This window comes from Argiope bruennichi, chromosome 1 (genome assembly GCF_947563725.1).
Source record: "Argiope bruennichi chromosome 1, qqArgBrue1.1, whole genome shotgun sequence".
In the NCBI taxonomy this organism is placed as follows: domain Eukaryota; kingdom Metazoa; phylum Arthropoda; class Arachnida; order Araneae; family Araneidae; genus Argiope; species Argiope bruennichi.
This window is the reverse complement of record NC_079151.1, coordinates 107,008,587-107,027,050: the sequence shown is the minus strand read 5'-3', so window position 1 is coordinate 107,027,050 and position 18,464 is coordinate 107,008,587. Positions and strand designations below refer to the sequence as shown.

Here is an 18,464-nt window from a genome sequence, read left to right as displayed (position 1 = left end):
ATAATTGTAATTTTTCATTTCTCCCCCCCCCCCTTCTCGAAACTCCAAAATGCCGGTAGTAAGTCCGTAAAAGTTTCAGGGGATTTTTTGGGGTCCCACAAACACCCCTGTGGGTATTAAAAGCGGCTACTCTACTGACCACTCCAGGAGGTCCTCGTTATCTTCGACAATAGCGGCTTTTACACAGTAGTTTCCCCTGTGCCTTAGGGCGGTAGGGGTTGAGGAGGAATTCACTAAATAGGTTGTTGGCGTATATTTTGTATTTTGAAAGGGTTTTAGTTTCTATTTTCACGTGTTGTTAGCTCAAAATTGGAAAGATTTTATGGCCATTTATAAAAGAAATTTTCCACTGAAGTTCTCTGGTAACGATGAATTATATATAAGGATACCGACACGTTGTTTAGTTTTCGGACAAGCATCAGAAGCCCTTTTCAGTAATAAGACTATTGTAATGATATAAAGACAAACCATTGCACTGTCAATGCGCCCTTTTCACATGTTTGCATGCAGTTTTCTCACAAAATGGGTAGCGACACTTGCTACTATGGGAGGAAGTCGTTTTACACTCCAAGCATCTTATTCTGTCATCAAAGGACTGTCGGAAATTCTAAAGCCGTGTACAAACTACCGCTTTTAAAATAGAATTAAAAGACAAAAAAAAAACAGTTCGGGAGTATTCTTTATCGACCTTTTCAAAGAGTGAGATAAGTTATATAAATACTGAGTTCCTTTTTAGAATGCCATTCTGAAAATTTCTCTTCAGTTGTGAATTTCTACTCTTTATTTTATGTACTGTGAATCGGCTGTTTGGATTATCAGAGTAATTTTTGTATTGAAACGCTTATTATTTCTTCATTATGAGTAAAAGAAATCGTGAACACACTGAAGAAGAAATTAAAGCAATTTTACTTGATTCTGATGAAAGTGACAGTGATCAATCTGCGAAGACGATGGTTGGCCAAAAAATGATACTTTAGCTGATCTCTCGTTTATTCTAAACAAAGAAGCAGGAGATGAAACTAACGAGGGTCAGATGAACGAGAGAGATAGAGATGAGGAGTCAAAAAATGTTATATAATGTACATATTATCAAAAATTTACAAATGATTCCCTCGTGTGTAAATTTGTGGAAATTTAATATGAAGCTTTCGTTCAAAAATTTAACAATACTATAGAAAACTTCACATAACATTTTAAAATCAGAAATTCAGCAAGAAAAATTCAAAATGACAGTTCATACTAAAAAAGTAATATTTATGATGAATGTAATTTTAAATGTGTTAAATCTTCATATTTAGTTTATGAAGAATGTAATGTTTTAGTAAAATGTTCAGGCTGAAAACTGAAGGGATGTATTTTCGAAATATATTTCGCTGAGTAATTTTTCCCCCGAATTTTATTTCATAAATTTTTGTATTTCAATATTAAATGAAGTTTTAAAAATATGTTATCTCATCTATCGAAACAATTCGATAGATGAGATTTATAACGTTTGACGTAATATATTCCCTTGGTTAGAAAACATTTTTATTAGTTATATTTTAAAAGGTTAGTAAAAATGAGTGGCAAAATAAAGATATTTTTGGAATTTATATTTACCCTACATTCTTTTTAGATTATTTAATGTAAAAGCAATAATGAGTAAGGTTTTGAAAAAAAAATTGTGAAAACTTCTTTAAAAATTTAATTAAAGTTTTAAAACTTTTCTCTTAGTATCACTATCGAAAATGCAAAATAATATTTTATATTTAAAAATTCAATAAAGATAATCGTTTATACTAAAAAAAAATCTCAGCTGAGTGTTGAACGAACATATTATTTTTGAAACATCTTTCAAAAAAAAAACAATAACATTTCTTTTATCCAACGATTGTTTTTATTTCGGTATTAAATGAAGATTTAAAACATTATCTTGTTTATCACTGAAAAGCATTGACATCTATACTATGTAAAAAAATGTACTAATTGCATTGATATATGTATAATGTATGTTTTACATTACTATGTAAAAAAAAATTACATGGTAATACATGATATATTATTTAATTTTGGCAACAAAAAAATGTAAAAGCCTATTGAGAATTAAATGAAACATAAAGATGTTTTTGAAATTGCTAGTAAAACCAGTTTTTATTTAAATGGTTTGGAAGCCTAACATAAAACTTACAAAAAACAAAAACAAAAAAAACTATTTTCTAAATTATAGAATAAATTTCAAATTTTTTGTAAAAAAAAAATACCCCACAAAGATGATGAACGAAACACTTCACACTAAAAAATATAAATACATTAGAATAAAACTCTTCAGCTGATGGAAAATGAATCTCGTTGTCGAAAACCGCAAGGCAATTATTCAAGGTAGAGCGTCGACAGTTTTATTACTTCAGAGTGCAGGGGGTAACTGCCCCTCAGCTAGGAAGAGTCCATGTCTTTCAGAGACACGCTGAGAAAGTCTGGATGTTAAAGGGAGTGCCACTTGAAAAGTGCTTGGATGTTAAAGAGTTAATCCTTACTATACTTACTTACTTAGTCCTTACTATAAATCGTCCCGCTGTATTGCAGATATCCATGCTCTTCTAGCGTTTTCACCGTTTGGAAACGAAAATACAGAAACATTGGAGCTATTTTTTGTGTAATTACTTTTACAATTGGGAACACAGCACACACTAGGCATCTTCATTACGATAAATTAAAATTAATATGCTAAAAGATCAGAAAACTACTAAAAAAGCCAATAACACATTTCTTATTCTTCACTACGATAACGACTATCGTTTTCTACAGAACTCATCCAACCTCATGACGTCACGGGCTGAAAGCGTTGGGAGTTGTGAGGCCTTGTATTACGAAGATCTTGATAAGCCTGAGCACAACGATCCTATTGATTAACGAGCCGAAGGATTCCTTATTCCCAGAATTCCTGGGACGAGACCCGTCCTTCACAGCGACTTTGAGTTCGCCGTCTGATCTGAAGCACTTCCCCTTCAGATGCTTCTTCAGGAGACCAAACACATAAAAATCGCAGGGCTATAGGGTGGATGGTCGAGCTGCTCCCACTTGAACTTGGTCAATTCCGCGTGTGTGACCTTGGAGACGTATGGACGCGCGTTACCATAGAGCAGAACCACACTCTCCGTGAGTAGCCCCGGTCTTTTATTCTTCATTGACCCTCATAGTCTTTGGAGTGTCTCACAGTACACATCAGAGTTAATAGTTCCTCTGTACTCGAAGAATTCGACAAGTAGTCATACTTGGACGGCACTCTTTATACGAGCATTTGCTCTCACCTGCGCATGCGGGCGTCCGTGTATGCTCCGATCTACGCCGAAGACTCCAATCGCATCCCCAGACGTCTCGCTAAGTTCTCCCATAGGGCCATAGGCAAATGTGCTTACGGTTATATTATGGCGTTTCGTACCTTTTCATTTGAACATTCTTTGAATGAATATCATTATAGGACGCTAAATTTTCAGGTATTTGTAATGAAAATAATAATAATTTATTTTGTATCATATTTGAAACTAGAGCAGCATATAAAAAATCTTTAAAGAATGCAATGGTTGTTTTTTTTTTCATGTTTTGGTTAAATTTTTTTTCGGAATTAGTAGTAATTTTTGTATGCATTTTTTTTAATGTTTGGTATAAAAAAAAGAATGTCATTGGCATGAATTATTTATTATTTTTCATTACAAATACCTTTAATTTTAGTGTCTTATTAGGGTACCCATATACCACTATGCTCCTAATTATTTAAGATTTTTAGAACTATGAAGTTTAACATTCATTGAAAAATAATGCTTATTTTTCATAAAACTCGAAGAAGAATGAAAGTCTAAATTAAAATAAATTAACATCATTTCTTTTCTCACAGTCTTTCATTCCTTAATATATAAATTTTAATCCAGATAATTTATTAAGTTTGATTTATTTTCGGTTATTCCAAATTTTTTATTATTACATCAGTCAGGTACAAAAAATAGTAAAATCATTCAGTTTTTCTTCAATTAACTCTAATTATTTTTTTTTACCATTTTTCATGGATATTTACTTTATTTCATTTACAGAATATATACTATCAATTTCAAGTTCATTTAATTTCTTTGAAATATGTATTTTTGCGAGAATCCAAGACGTTAAGCATTTTCAGCGCTTCCATTTATTTCATTTCATTTAGAAGTCTTCTTCATTGCATATATATATATATATATATATATATATATATATATATATATATATATATATATATATATATATATATATATATATATATATATATATATATATATATATATATATATATATTGCATTTTGCACAGTTTTATAACTTTTTATACATCTAAATAGTCCAAAATTAATAAATAAATTTGATAAGCTCTGTTGTATAGACTGAATTTTATATAAATTAGCTTCATAAATATCATGATAATAATTATAAAATTTGATCCTGTGACTCCTGAAAGACTGCATTTATTTCATTTCATTTTTATAAATTAATACCCAAAAGGTAAAGTATCAAAAATTTTCCAAAACTTTTGAATCTTAACTAAACATATATTTTGTATTTGTTTTATTTACATTGGTATCTAGAAACATTTATTTCTACAAGTATAATCTGTTTCTACTGTTATTATTTTCATTTCCTTTAAAACCTCCGAAATAAGAATCCTGTCATTTATACTTACTGTAATCGGATTCATATATATCATTCCTTTTAAAATTATATAATAATATCCATAATTTTTTCTATTTTCTCTAAAAAATTCCTCAACAGACTCTGATGTGTACATTTATATTCCAATATTTTTATAAAATCAAATTGTAAATTTTTAGCATTTGAGAAATTTGTTGACTCATAAGTTACACCATATATATCAACTTCGTTATTATAATAAAATATTTTAATTTCTTTATCATTCTCGATATTACATTTTAAAATAGTTGTGTCAGTTCTTTTCATCGCAAAAGTTGAACCTTCCGTTATATCCTTGTCTAATAATGCATATTTCATTAAAAAGTTATAGCTCTGTTTCATCTATTATTTCTTCCTCTCTTGATCAAATCTCCCCCTCAATTTTTTGCTGTGACACAGAATTGAGCTGTATCAGCTTTTCCATAGTTTTGGCTATTCACCTATAGCCCACATTTTCGGCGACAAAAATTCTTCAGGCATTTGCTCACACCACTCGGAATCGCGTTCGACGACGCAATCTGACCGCAACTTTTCCCATGCAAATATAAAAGTTCTCTTTAAATAAGCGCTCAACACAAATTGATACAGACCAAACCTGCATGTGACGTCACAGTGTTTCCTCGCCACTCGTTCTGCGAAATACCGCTCGTTAAACGAGTCATTTTTTTACATTTTGATTTGTTCGTTATACTAATCACTCACTGTATGAGGTGCTTGTTAGGGAGATTTGACTGTATTTTTTCTGGTTAAAAACTAGTTAGTTTTTCTTATTACCGGAGAAGCCATGTCTGGATTGTAGTAAAGGTAATGCTATTTTCAAGTTATTTTGTTGCTATTCTCTCTGAATAATGATGAAAAATTATTTTCTTTACTTAATGAAGATTAAATTTATAAGAACTTTCGTCATCCGCTAAATAAAATAGTGTTTCTGTTGTTTCGAAATGTAACAGACAAATTGAAGGTATATTTTCTGTTTATGACCCTTGGGGATATAATTTTATAATTAAAAAATTTAATATTACATTGTAGTTATTTATAAAAAACGATAATTTTTTTGGTTTTAGCTTACGATTTCTGTTTCAATATTTTAACAATATAATAATCTTATTAAAATTTTCATAGAGTTCACATGGTCTCAAAACTGAATGGTTATCTGATAAAAAAAAAAAAAAAAACGGTATTTAAATCAATGGGATATCCTCCCAGAAATTTTCTCACATACTGTTACAAACCTGTAATTTTGCTTCCAGCGCGAATAGTGTTATCATAAGAAAGACCGTTTTACAGTCACCTGTATTGGATGCTGCCGGATGTCGAGCCAGTGATACCAGAGCTTGGCGACGAATTTTGAGACTTTGGCAACAAAATGGATAATGCTGGAAACTTTGCGATCCATCTACTAGGAACCGAGATACGCCCTGACGTCTAGAAGCTTCTAGCTCCGCCACCCAAGAACTATAAAAGGCCGACACTCTTAAGCTGTGTATCTTGTGTCGTGAGTAGTAGGAGTCGCCAACAAGTAACGAGCCTTCCAGAGAATAGTGAAGCAACGGCGAACAGAGGTGCATAATCCACGATTTTTTTAATCACAATTTCCAGTGAAGTTACCGCTCCGATAAGTTTCAGTGATATGCAATTCAATGATACGATAATTCCAAGAATAACCGGTGTGTTCACTTCAGAGGGTTAAGGGATTTTCCCTATGCATGATTGAACTCTTTTTCGAGAGCTTCCATTGGACAGATCGTATCGATTGTTACTTTCTATCGTGGTCCAAGACCTGTAATCAGAATATCTCCAGTATGATCGTATCAAGGATTTGAATCACACCCTTCTTTGAAAAGTATTGATCACTGGTATTTGTGACTTTTTGATATTTGTTACGTAATAACCGCTCGTAAAAAGGTTCGTCAACCCTAACGCCGAATTACCAGCGTTGTTTGGAGCGAGAACTGAACTGCTATATGCCGAATCCCGTTGTCTACTGTGGAGGCAGCATCAAATTCTGTGTGTGGAATAGCCAGTTGGGAAAAGTAATGAGTCGGCAGATAATGCGAGAGAAGACAGCGAGAAGTTCAGCCGTTTGGAGAGACCGTAAAGCGAAGCTCCGAGGATCTCCTCTCTTGCTGAATTCTGTCTAGCCGCTTCGTGTGATGTGGACAATTACTACTTGTACGCTACTATCGTCTGTGGTGTACAACTTTGTGCTGTCCTGTGTCCGTCGCTGCTGTAAATATTTGTCGTCTGTGCATTCATCGTCCTTGTGTACTCTTGTTTTCATGTAAATGAACGTCGTCGTCGTTTTCTACTGAGGACTACTGATTGTGTGCTCTCACACCATATCACTGCCACTATCAAAAGAACCCAGCCTGTGTGGAGAAAATCTGTAACAATTTGGTCTCAGAAGTTGGATAGTGGTTAACAGTGTATGGTGCTGACTAGATACCAGAGCAATGGAAGAAGAAATGAAAGCCGGACAAGAGAAGTTTATGCAAGAGATGGAACTCGGACTAGAGGAACTATTGCAAAAAATGAAAGCCTTTACGGAAGAACTGAAAGCCGGGAAGAATGAATTAAAGAAAGAAATTTCGTCGTGGAAAGAAATTTTAGAAGATAAAGGAAATAAAACCGAAGTCATTCAAGATATCACAGAAGAAGTTGAAGAAAGCAGAGAGAGCCAAGTGAAAAATGAAAAGGCCGACGATCGAATGGTGACCGTTGTCACCGAAAAAGAGCTTAGCAATCCGGTGGATGAACCGAGGTTCAATGGGGAAAGGCATGGACAGGGAGATCGTCAAATAATTACAGAGCTCAGACAGTCTTCTTCGAATGATTCCCCTGAAATGGAATCAAAGGAGCAGACGCCTGGGGATGGAGACGAGGAATTCTGTTTGGACGGGTCTGTTAGTGGCGACCCGTGATCGATGCTTATGGATGCAGGAGTTAATGCGACCCTGTTTGGATTGGATTCGTACCAGAGGTTAAAGGGACAATTTCTATGCAAGCCTCTCGATATCTCCTTGAATAGTGCTACGGATGAAGATTACGTGGCTGGAATCGCTGATCCTTGTAGTCACGGTCTCTATTTCCTCCAAGAATTCGGCTTTGCTGTGGATTTTCCAAGCAGTGTCATGCAAATAGGAGCCGAGGAATCTCCTGTGCCTCCAGTTAAATTACTTCGTCGCAGAAGAATCCTTCCCGCAAAGGCGGAAGTGCTCTTTAGAAGATCCTGTGTGGAGAGCTGTGAAGGATGAGCCGGGAATAGGTGGAAATATTCTCGTGAAGGCTTTGTCAACGAGGGCGAATCCCTGGCTTTCAAGTGGACTCCGGAAGGCACTGTTGGACAATCCTGATATTCGGTTGGCTTAATGGAGGAAATTCAAAGTGACAAACCGACCATCCTGGCTAGAGTTCGTTTCGGAGAGTCCTGTTGCGATACCATGTTTGGCTCCATGGGACATCCTGCATTTTAAGGAGCGGAATCAAGACTAGATGTACAATCCGAAACGACGAAGAGGTCCGGGTAGAGAGCAATGAGAAGGTTTGGATGGATCTTTACCTGTCGCCAATTTAGTAAATGATGTCATCTGCGGAAATCGTCCAACGCATCATTATCATCACATCGTTCGAAAGCCTACGCCAGCTATTGGGTTAAACTGGGACTGCTGGGACGTCAGACCTTGAAGAGGGAAGCAATGTTACAAACCTGTAATTTACTTCCCAGCGCGAATAGTGTCATCATGAGAAAGACCGTTATACAGTCACCTGTATTCGATGCTGCCGGATGGCGAGCCGATGATCCCAGAACTTGGCGACTTGACGACGAATTTGGCGACAAAATGCATAATGCTCAAAATTTCGAGAACTTTGTCGATCCATCCACTAGGAACTGAGATACACCCAGGTGCGCCCTGATTGGTCTAGAAGCTTCTAGCTCCGCCTCCCGCGAACTATAAAAGGCGAATTACCAGCGTTGTGTGGAGCGAGAACTGAACTGCTGTAAGTCGAATCCTGTTAGAGATGCATAATCCATGATTTTTTGAATAATAAATAATTTTGCTATTGTTATTTTTTCAATATTTGTTCCAAATATCTGTTATTTCAATCATATTATTAATTAAAAATTATTACTTAATATTACATATAAAATTTATTAATTATAAGTAATTCTTAATTTACTAATTTAAGTAACGTTTCATTGAATTAATTTATCTATTTCAGCTTACTTCTTAAATGTGATTTTTTTCAAAACTATTAATTTATTTCTTTATTGGAATAAACCATTTTCTGAAAAATTTGAATTAAATATATATCTCATTTCTTTAAATTGTTTACTTTAGTTCTGTTACATAAGCAAGTTGCCCCGCCTCTCACTTGTAACACCCTCTAGCGGTATATGTAAAAAACCATCAGTCTTTGTAATATCATCGAAGTAGCAGCACGCCGAAAGGCAAAGCTCAAACCAACTCCCGAAAGCGGAGAAACAATAAATTCTTTAAAATACAAAAAAGGTCCGTCATCATTATTGAACCTCTCCATTCTGGTCCTAGCGATCCGGAGACGAATTAGCGAAAATATGGAAAAAAATAAAACTCAAAAAGCCAAAGAGTTAAATAGAATCAGCGGAAGGATAAAGGCGAAACTAACAAGTATTAAAAAGTTTGTTGAAAGTAGTTCAACGGTTGAAGAAGAAAATAAATTTATATTCAGCTGTCAAGAAAAGCTGGCAATTGTGGAAAAAATAAAAAATGAATTAGAAATTTTATTCAAGGATTATTTAGAAATCGACGAAGATGAAACGTTAAGCCAGAAGTGCGATCAAGAAATGTTGGATATCGAAGAAGAAAGAAACGAATTAGAGGTAAGTTTGAAATGCTTACTCTCTAATTATAATGTTAAGGAAAATGTAAATGATCAAAATTCAAATTTGAAAGCTTATATCAATCATATTGATTTAAAAACGAAACTTCCGGAAATTCCCTTACCATTATTTTACGGAAAAATGGAAGAATTCAGTAATTTCAAAAATCAATTTATGTGTCTAATAAACGATAATACCGAATTAACGAATGATCAAAAGTTATTTTATTTAAAAGCTGCCCTCCGTGGTGAAGCTAAATTTATAGAAATAAGTGACGATACATTTGAGTCACTGTTTGCTGCTCTCGAAGAGCGCTTTGAAAATAAGCGAGCAGTTGTTGATATTTACATTCGAAATATGTTAAAGCTAGAAAAATTAAATTTTGAGTCTGCAAAAGGCTTACGAAAGCTCACAGACACAATAAATAAAAGTCTGAGAGGTTTAAAAAGGTTGAATTAGAATGTAATGACTTAACAAATGCTATATTAGTAAATATAATATTAGAAAGACTTGACAAAGAGAGTAGAAAGGCATATGAAATGTCCATACAATCAAAACAAATACCTTCATTGAAGGAGCTCTTGCAATTTTTAGAATCAAGAGCGATGGTACTCGATCAATTAGGGAAATACCCTACAAGTAACAAATTCCACAAGGAATTTCAAGGCACAATAAATAAGCCGAAAAACTTTCTTCTTAATGCAAATAAACTAAGTAATGTAAAGCCATGTATTTTATGTAAATTTGAACATCCTTTACAAAGATGCTCTGAATTTTTAAAATTGAGCGTTTCTAAAAGAATCGAGCTTTTAGAAAAATATAACATTTGTAAGAACTGTTTGAAATTGCATAAGCCACCCTGCAAATCCACATTCCTCTGCCGAAGCTGTCAAAATTCAGGCCATAATTCTTTGATACATCTGGATCCTAAACTCTTAAGTACTCGCCTTGCAGAGGTAACGCCCCCAGACACGGGGGAGCAACTTTATGTAAACAATGAACCGTCTGGCTCGTCGAGGTTGCCACAAAAACTAACCCCTGATGCTGAGTCAGCGATTACAAGTAACTCGAAACTATCTTCAAACATTCTATGCACCGCTCAGTTATTTATTGAAGATGCATTTGGCCAAAAATTAAAAATAAAAGCCCTGTTGGATTCTGGGAGTTCGGTAAACATAATAACTGCAGATTTGGCTAATTCTTTAGATTTGAAACGGGAAAAGGTTAATGCATCCATCTCTGGTATTAACGGAGGAGAATTCTTCGTTAAAAATAAATTAACCACTACCATTTTTAATGAAGACAATGATTTTTCCAGAACTGTATCATTTTTAATTATGCCTAAAATAACGCATTTAACTCCTTCTAAAGAAATTGATATCTCAAAGGTTAACTTCCCAAGTGAGATAAAACTTGCGGATGAGACTTTTCATATTCCTAGTAAAATTAATGCATTACTCGGATGTGAGTTGCTCTTTGATTTATTGAAGGCAGAAAAATTTAGATCATATGATAATTCACTCTTGTTACAAAATAGTGTGTTCGGATATTTAATAACGGGAACAATCAACGGCAGGAATTCTCATTTCTTTTCTGGATTAATTTTTAAAAATGATAATCTGGAGAATTCTGTTAAAAATTTCTTTAACTTAGAATCTTTTCCTGGTGATAATACAGATGATTCAGTCGAATCAAAAACATATGAACAAACTTATTGTGAGGAACATTTTCTTTCCACTCTTAAGAGGGATAGTACCGGAAGGTATGTTGTTAAATTACCAATAATTGAAGAAAAACGTTCTATACTAGGCGATTCAAAGGAAATGGCGGAAAGGCGTTTAAATTTACTTTGGAAAAGATTAGATAAAAATAAAACAATGGTAATACAATACAAGGCTTTCATGGATGAATATTTCCAGTTAAATCATATGGAAAGAATTTTAGATTCTCCTGAAATTGCCAATAGTGAATATTATATTCCTCACCATGCCGTGTTTCGCCCAGAATGCACATCAACACCCTTGCGTGTCGTTTTTGATGCATCTGCAAATTCTAGCAGTGGAGTTTCACTTAATTCCATTTTATTGAACGGCGGAACAATTCAACAGGAACTATTTTGCATCATCTTGAGATTCCGAACATATCAATTTGCATTTAGTGCAGATATAAAGAAAATATATCGCCAAATTTTGGTCGCAGAAGCAGATAGAGACCTGCAAAAAATTCTGTGGAAACATACAGACTACGGACTGTGACATATGGAACAAAATGTGCTCCATTTTTTAGCCACCAGAACACTCAAGGCATTAGCTGAGAAAGAAAAAAGTGAATGTCCTCAAGCATCTGCAGCACTTCTTACTGATGTTTATGTTGACGACATTTTAACTGGTTCAAATAACTTACCAGAAACCAAGGCTTTACAACAGCAGTTAATAGAACTTTTAAGTAAAGGGGGCATGCAACTCCACAAATGGGTTTCAAACCATCCTGAATTATTAGGGAATAATCAAAACTTAAATTTTGAATTCCCAGACTTAACAACAGTTAAAACGCTCGGAATGCAATGGCGTCCCACATCAGACATTTTCACGTTTGAAGTGACTGTCAGTTTGAATAACAATTACTCAAAACGGGAAGTCCTTTCAGTCATAGCAAGACTGTTTGATCCTTTGGGTATTATCAGTCCAATTGTAACTATCGCTAAGATATTTCTTCAGAGACTTTGGCAACAAAAGCTAAATTGGAATGACACTATTCCACAAAACGATTTGAATGACTGGTTAAAATTCTTAAAAGACTTACCGGCAGTGAACCAGTTAAAAATTCAAAGATGTGTTATCATCAAGAATCCCACCACCATAGACCTACATTGCTTCTGTGATGCCTCAAATAAAACCTACGGTGCAGTCATCTATGTGTGCTCAAAAAATAAATCCGGTGAAGTGAAAACAAGTCTTTTGTGTAGCAAATCGCGAGTGTGTCCAATCAAGGAATCAACAACACCTCGTCTGGAGCTGTCAGCAGCACTACTTTTGGCACGACTTGCATCAAAGGTGATTTCGATCTTACCTGTGACAATAAATCACTTCTATATGTGGTCAGATTCTACAATCACCTTAGCCTGGATAAAAACTCCCCCAGAAAAATTGAAACCATTTGTTTCCAATCGTGTTAGAAAAATTAACAGTTTGTGTCCAAATTATGACTGGAGACATATTAAATCTATAGACAATCCAGCAGACTTAATCTCCAGGGGAACGTCTGCAACAAATTTGATAAACAGTCAAATTTGGTTCAATGGGCCCCAATTTCTACAGTCTGAAATTCCCCATAAAAAGGATGCTATAGATTGTAATACCAATTACGACTTTATGAAAGAAATTAAAACTCCTTGTAAATTGATTTTACTAACTAATATTTCTAATAATTTTATTTGTAAGATTTTAAATTTAAGTAACAACTATACTAAAATTATAAGCTATCTTTTCAGATTTATTAATAATTTGAAGTGCTCTTCTGCACGTAAAAAAGGCAAGGTAACAATAAAGGAAATTCAAGCAGCATCCAACTTCATGGTAAGCAAGGTGCAATCTTCTGAATTTTCAGAGGAAAAGATTTGTCAAAAGGTATTCATATTAAACAAAGTAAGATTAAAAATTTAGCACCATTTCTAGATGAGGATAATATTCTTCGTGTAGGTGGTCGTTTGCAAAAGTCTACATTAACTCAAAATGAAAAGCATCCTAAGTTTCTTCCTGCTCATCATAGACTTACAAAAATAATTATGAAATCTTTTCACAAACGGTATTTACATGTAGGTTCCCAAATCTTACTCCATCTTATCAGACAGGAATTTTGGCCAGTTGGAGGAAGAAATTTGGCTAGAAAAATAGTTAATGAATGCATTGTTTGCTTCAAAAATAAACCAGTAAGTTGTAATCAATTATTAGGAAATCTGCCAGCGGAAAGAGTAACTCCTAGCCCACCATTTTTAAATTGTGGTATCAATTTTTGTGGATCATTCTTAATTAAATGTAAAGGCCAACGAAAAGGTATTTTTCAAAAGATTTATATTGCAGTCTTCATTTGTTTTTCAACTAAAGCCATACATTTGGAATTAGTTATCGATCTAACGTCTAATGCTTTAATTGCAACTTTAAAACGCTTCTTTGCCCGACGCGGTAAATGTGCATGTATATTTTCGGATAACGCAGGAAATTTTGTTGGAACAAATTCAGAATTCAAAAGATTGCAAAAATTAATGAGTAATCCTGATGATACTTTAAATAATTATTTAACTACAGAAAGTATTGATTGGAAATTTATTCCCCCAAGGTCTCCTAATTTTGGAGGCTTGTGGGAATCAGGTGTCAAATCTTTTAAATTTCATTTAAAGAGAGCAGTAGGTTCTATAAAACTCACATTTGAAGAATTTTTAACTGTAGAAATCGAAGGTATTCTAAATAGTAGACCTATTGTACCTTTATCTACGGATCCTAATGATTATACAGCTTTGTCCCCGGGACATTTCTTAATTGGCCGACCTATAACTTCAATTACTGAACCACAATTAATTGAAAAATCAGATAATTATTTGTCAAAATGGCAAAAATTAACTAAATTAGTACAACAAGTTTGGAAAAATTGGAAACGTGATTATTTGAACAATTTACATCATAGAAACAAATTGCAGTTTGCTAAGAATAATGTAAATCTTACTTATATGGTTGTAATCGAGGATCCAGACTTGCCTCCATCTAAATAGAGACTGGGTAGAATTCAAGAATTAATAAAAGGTTCATATGGTTTAGTCAGAGTTGTTGTAATAAGAGTTTTGAATGGTGTTATTAAAAGAGGTATTAGTCAAATATGTTTACTCTCAAAAAATTAATTGGATTTATATGTGTATATGATTGTACATAATATATAGAGACTTTAACTCATTTGTATAAATTTGTATATATAAGAATTATTTCAGTATTATTTTGTGTAAATTTATATATAAGAATTATTTTAGTATTTTTTATTTGTTTTTACATTTATTTATTTTTTTATAATAATTCTGTCGAATTTATTGGGATGTGTGAAATTCATATAGTGTCTGAATATTGAAATTGTGCAATTTCAAGGCGGGAGTATGTTATGTAAGCATGTTGCCCCGCCTCTCACTTGTAACGCCCTCTAGCGGTTTTTGTAAAAAACCATCAGTCTTTGTAATATCATCGATGTAGCAGCACGCTGAAAGGCAAAGCTCAAACCAACTCCCGAAAGCGGAGAAACAATAAATTCTTTAAAATACAAAAAAGGTCCGTCATCATTATTGAACCTCTCCAAGTTCTATATTTTAACAATAAATGGCGCCAGCAGTAAACGGATTATATGCAAAGTCAAGTCACAAGCAATTAAAAAGGATTTGTATGGAATAGTGAATCATCAAATGCGAATATCGGGAAGTCAAGGTTACTCTCATGAAGTGGAGCGGCGACTTCACACTTTCCAGTGAAGTCACCGCTCCGATAAATTTCAGTGACATGCAATTCAATGATAGGATAATTCCAATAACCGGTCTGTTCAATTTTCAATCCATTCACAGATTTCTCCTATTCTGTTTCGTTCGAGAGTTTCCATTGGATAGATCGCATCGATTGTTACTTTCCAGTGAAGTCACCTCTCCGGTAAATTTCAGTGATATCGTATCGATTGTTACTTTCTATCGTGATCCAAAACCTGTAATCGAAATATCACCAGTAAGATTGTAATAAGGATTTGAATTACACCTCTCTTTGAAAAGTATTGATCACTGGTATTTGTGACTTTATGATATTGGTTACGTAATAACCGCTCGTAAAATATTCGTCATCCCTAAATCCTGTTGTCTACTGTGGAGGTAGCATCAAGTTCTGTGTGTGGAGTAGCCAGTTGTGAAAAGCAGTGAGTTGGCAGCTAAGGCGAGAGAAGGCAGAGAGAATTTCAACCGTTTGGAGAGACCGTAGAGCGAAGCTCCAAGGATCACCTCTCCTGCTGGATTCTGTCTAGCCGCTTCGTGTGCTGTGGACAATTACTACTTGTAGGCTACTGTCGTCTGTGATGTGCTACTATGTGCTGTCCTGCGTTCGTCTCTGCTGTAAATATTTGTCGTCTGTGCATTCATCGTCCTTGTGTACTCTTGTCTTCGTGTAAATAAACGTCGTCGTCGTCGTTTTCTACTGAGGACTGCTGATTGTATGCTCTCACACCATATCACTGCCACTATCAAAAGAACCCAGCCTGTGTGGAGAAAATCTGTAACAATACTCTCCAATAAAGGTCTAAACTCTCCTCCTCTCACAAAAAAAATTGCATACCGTGGATAAGGCCACGAATATTTGCATGGCATCAGCGAACAATACTAGCAAAATATAGATCTATGGCATCAATCTAATACTTTTACTAAATCTATCGTTAGAATATGTGTTTTAGAGAATTTTTGTCCATTTGATTGGAACCAAAATTTATCACGAAACTACAGTTGTAGTCACAAGATCACACTGAATTTCATTGTTTTAAATCATTGCGTTTGTGAGTAACTGTATTTACATGCACACGAAAACATAAATTGGCAGATGGTCAACCCTTTGATAGATTTGATTCAAAACTTCACGGAAATCTATATTTCAATACTAAACCTACATACCAAATTTTATCTGCATAGCTTTTTGCGTTTTGTAGTTATCGAGTTCACTTGTATTCGATCAACCGAATGCAGACTTCCTCTCAATGAATTTCTTTAAAAAATTGATAGAAATCTAAAAATTTGGTTGCAAGTCAATATACAAAATTTCATTTGTCTATCTCACGGCATTTTTGAGTTATTAAGCTAAAAGAAAGACTAATGTCAAAAATGTGTTTTTCGAATTTAGGAATGTCTGAAACATGAACATTCTTCGAAATCCCGAATTCGACTTTTTTTTAAATGTTTGTAATATTTGATCTTTCTATAATCCGTATCGAGAAGTTAAAAATTCATTGACATCTGATTTTTGGCTTCCTGATATTTCTATAAGTAAAAGTAATATTTGCAATTGGATTCAGTGCCGTCGCAGTCGGAGGTGGTGGTGTTGTGGGGTGATATAGACATTTCCATTCTTGGAAAAGCCTTGGAAAAGAATATATTAACTTCTGTCATTTTGAAAAGCTAAATTTGATGAATGAGAGAACAATTAATACTATCCTTCGGGCTCCATTTACGCTTGCTATGGAAATGGGTACAATAAAGGTGGTGGTGAAAAAATCATATGCTCTGAGCGCAATTTTCCGAAGCTGCTCCACTGATCAGATGCCAACAATCCTTATTATATGTCAATAACGAATATTTGATAAATCATAAAGGCATCATTTCCACTAAAAAACAATGCTCTTAATATAATAATAATATTATAATTTTTAACAAAATTCGTTTGAAAACACTATTAAAATTCATATTTTCTTTGAAACCTTTTGAATCCTTTACGATAAAAATGTTTTTAAATTTAACAATAAATTTATTCTAAAAAACAGCTGATTTTGTGAGAAATATCCTAAAAGATTTATCAATAAAATTTCTATTCTAGATCTATTCTTTTAAAGTATCATTTAAAGAGGAGCTTGAACAAATCTAACAGCGTCAGAGAAATAGCAGAGTTGTTGATAATAAATCTACTTCCTTTCATAAAACTTTCCTAATATATGTATAGACTATTTGACGATTTCTGTGGAAAGTTGGAAAAAATTATTCGAATGAAGTTCAATTGGATGTAAATTTCGAAAGTGAAATTAACAGAAACTTATTAATGTTCTGTAAATTAACAAGAAACAGAAAAGTTTCATAATTATAACTTTGCTTTCAAATGAATCCCAAAATTAATCTTAGTAAAATAATGAGTTTACATGCGTAATGGAAAACGGAGTTCTTGCAAACCAAGTGTAGAAATAAAGCATGCTGAATAATTTTCTAGAAAATGTTTTACCAAAATTATATTGAATCATATATTATACTCTTTGTGATAGGATTAAATAGAATAATAAATAACTTACAGTAGAATATTAGCGAGGCTTTTAACAAAAACATTTTATTGGATGAAAATTTATAACGTTATTTTAATTATTAAAAAAAATTAAATTTCAATTTTACATTTAAAAATTTAAATGTAAAATAGGTGATTAATATTAAAAGAAGCAATAAAGAGAGTTGCTCTTATTATCACCACTTTTTTAAGTCTCTAATTATGGCCATGGGTCACATAAAATTTTATTACATGTCTGTACTAAAAAGTATTTATATACTTTTGCAACATTTAATTTTTGTTAACTTCCAATAGTTGTAATGCAGTTTTTTAAAAATATGCTACGTAGTTGAAATAAAAATAAATTTGTTTAGTTTTAATAAATTGTTTAATTATAAAATAATATAAATATTTAAGAGAATATTTATATTTCAAAATTGATAAATTAGATTGGCTATTTTTATAAATGCTACTTTGCTATTCTGTTTTATGTATTTGCATTGTGATAAACAATCTCTTCCAAACATGCGAATAACACTAGTGAATATCGCAAAGTCACCACTTTGCATTATAAAAAGAAAATCGCGGCATTCTATTGAACAGAAAACAAATTTGGAAACGAAGAAATTTTCTTTTTCTTTTTATTAAAAAGAATGCATGTTTCTTTAAAATATGCAATAATCGTAAATTTGAGATTTAATAAATTGAAATGACAGTCAGATATAATAATTTTATTACATAAATAACAATTTAAGAATTTAATTTTAAATAAATCAATCTAAAGAAGTTGCAGTATCACAAACAAATAAAAGCCTTCATAAAATATTCATTTAATAGCTACTGAAGCAAAAAAAAAAAAAAACTTTCATTTATTTTACAAATTTTCATTATA

General features: G+C 33.2%; 1 protein-coding gene across 1 annotated transcript; it reads left to right on the top strand.

Moving 5' to 3' along the window:
- The first annotated feature begins 12,007 nt into the window (after window positions 1–12,007).
- Window positions 12,008–14,316, top strand: LOC129974255 (uncharacterized). Its single transcript, XM_056087544.1, has 3 exons — window positions 12,008–12,902; window positions 13,250–13,479; window positions 14,245–14,316. The coding sequence occupies exons 1-3, from the start codon at window positions 12,008–12,010 to the stop codon at window positions 14,314–14,316; spliced, it is 1,197 nt and encodes a 398-aa protein (XP_055943519.1).
- The last annotated feature ends 4,148 nt before the right edge of the window (window positions 14,317–18,464 follow it).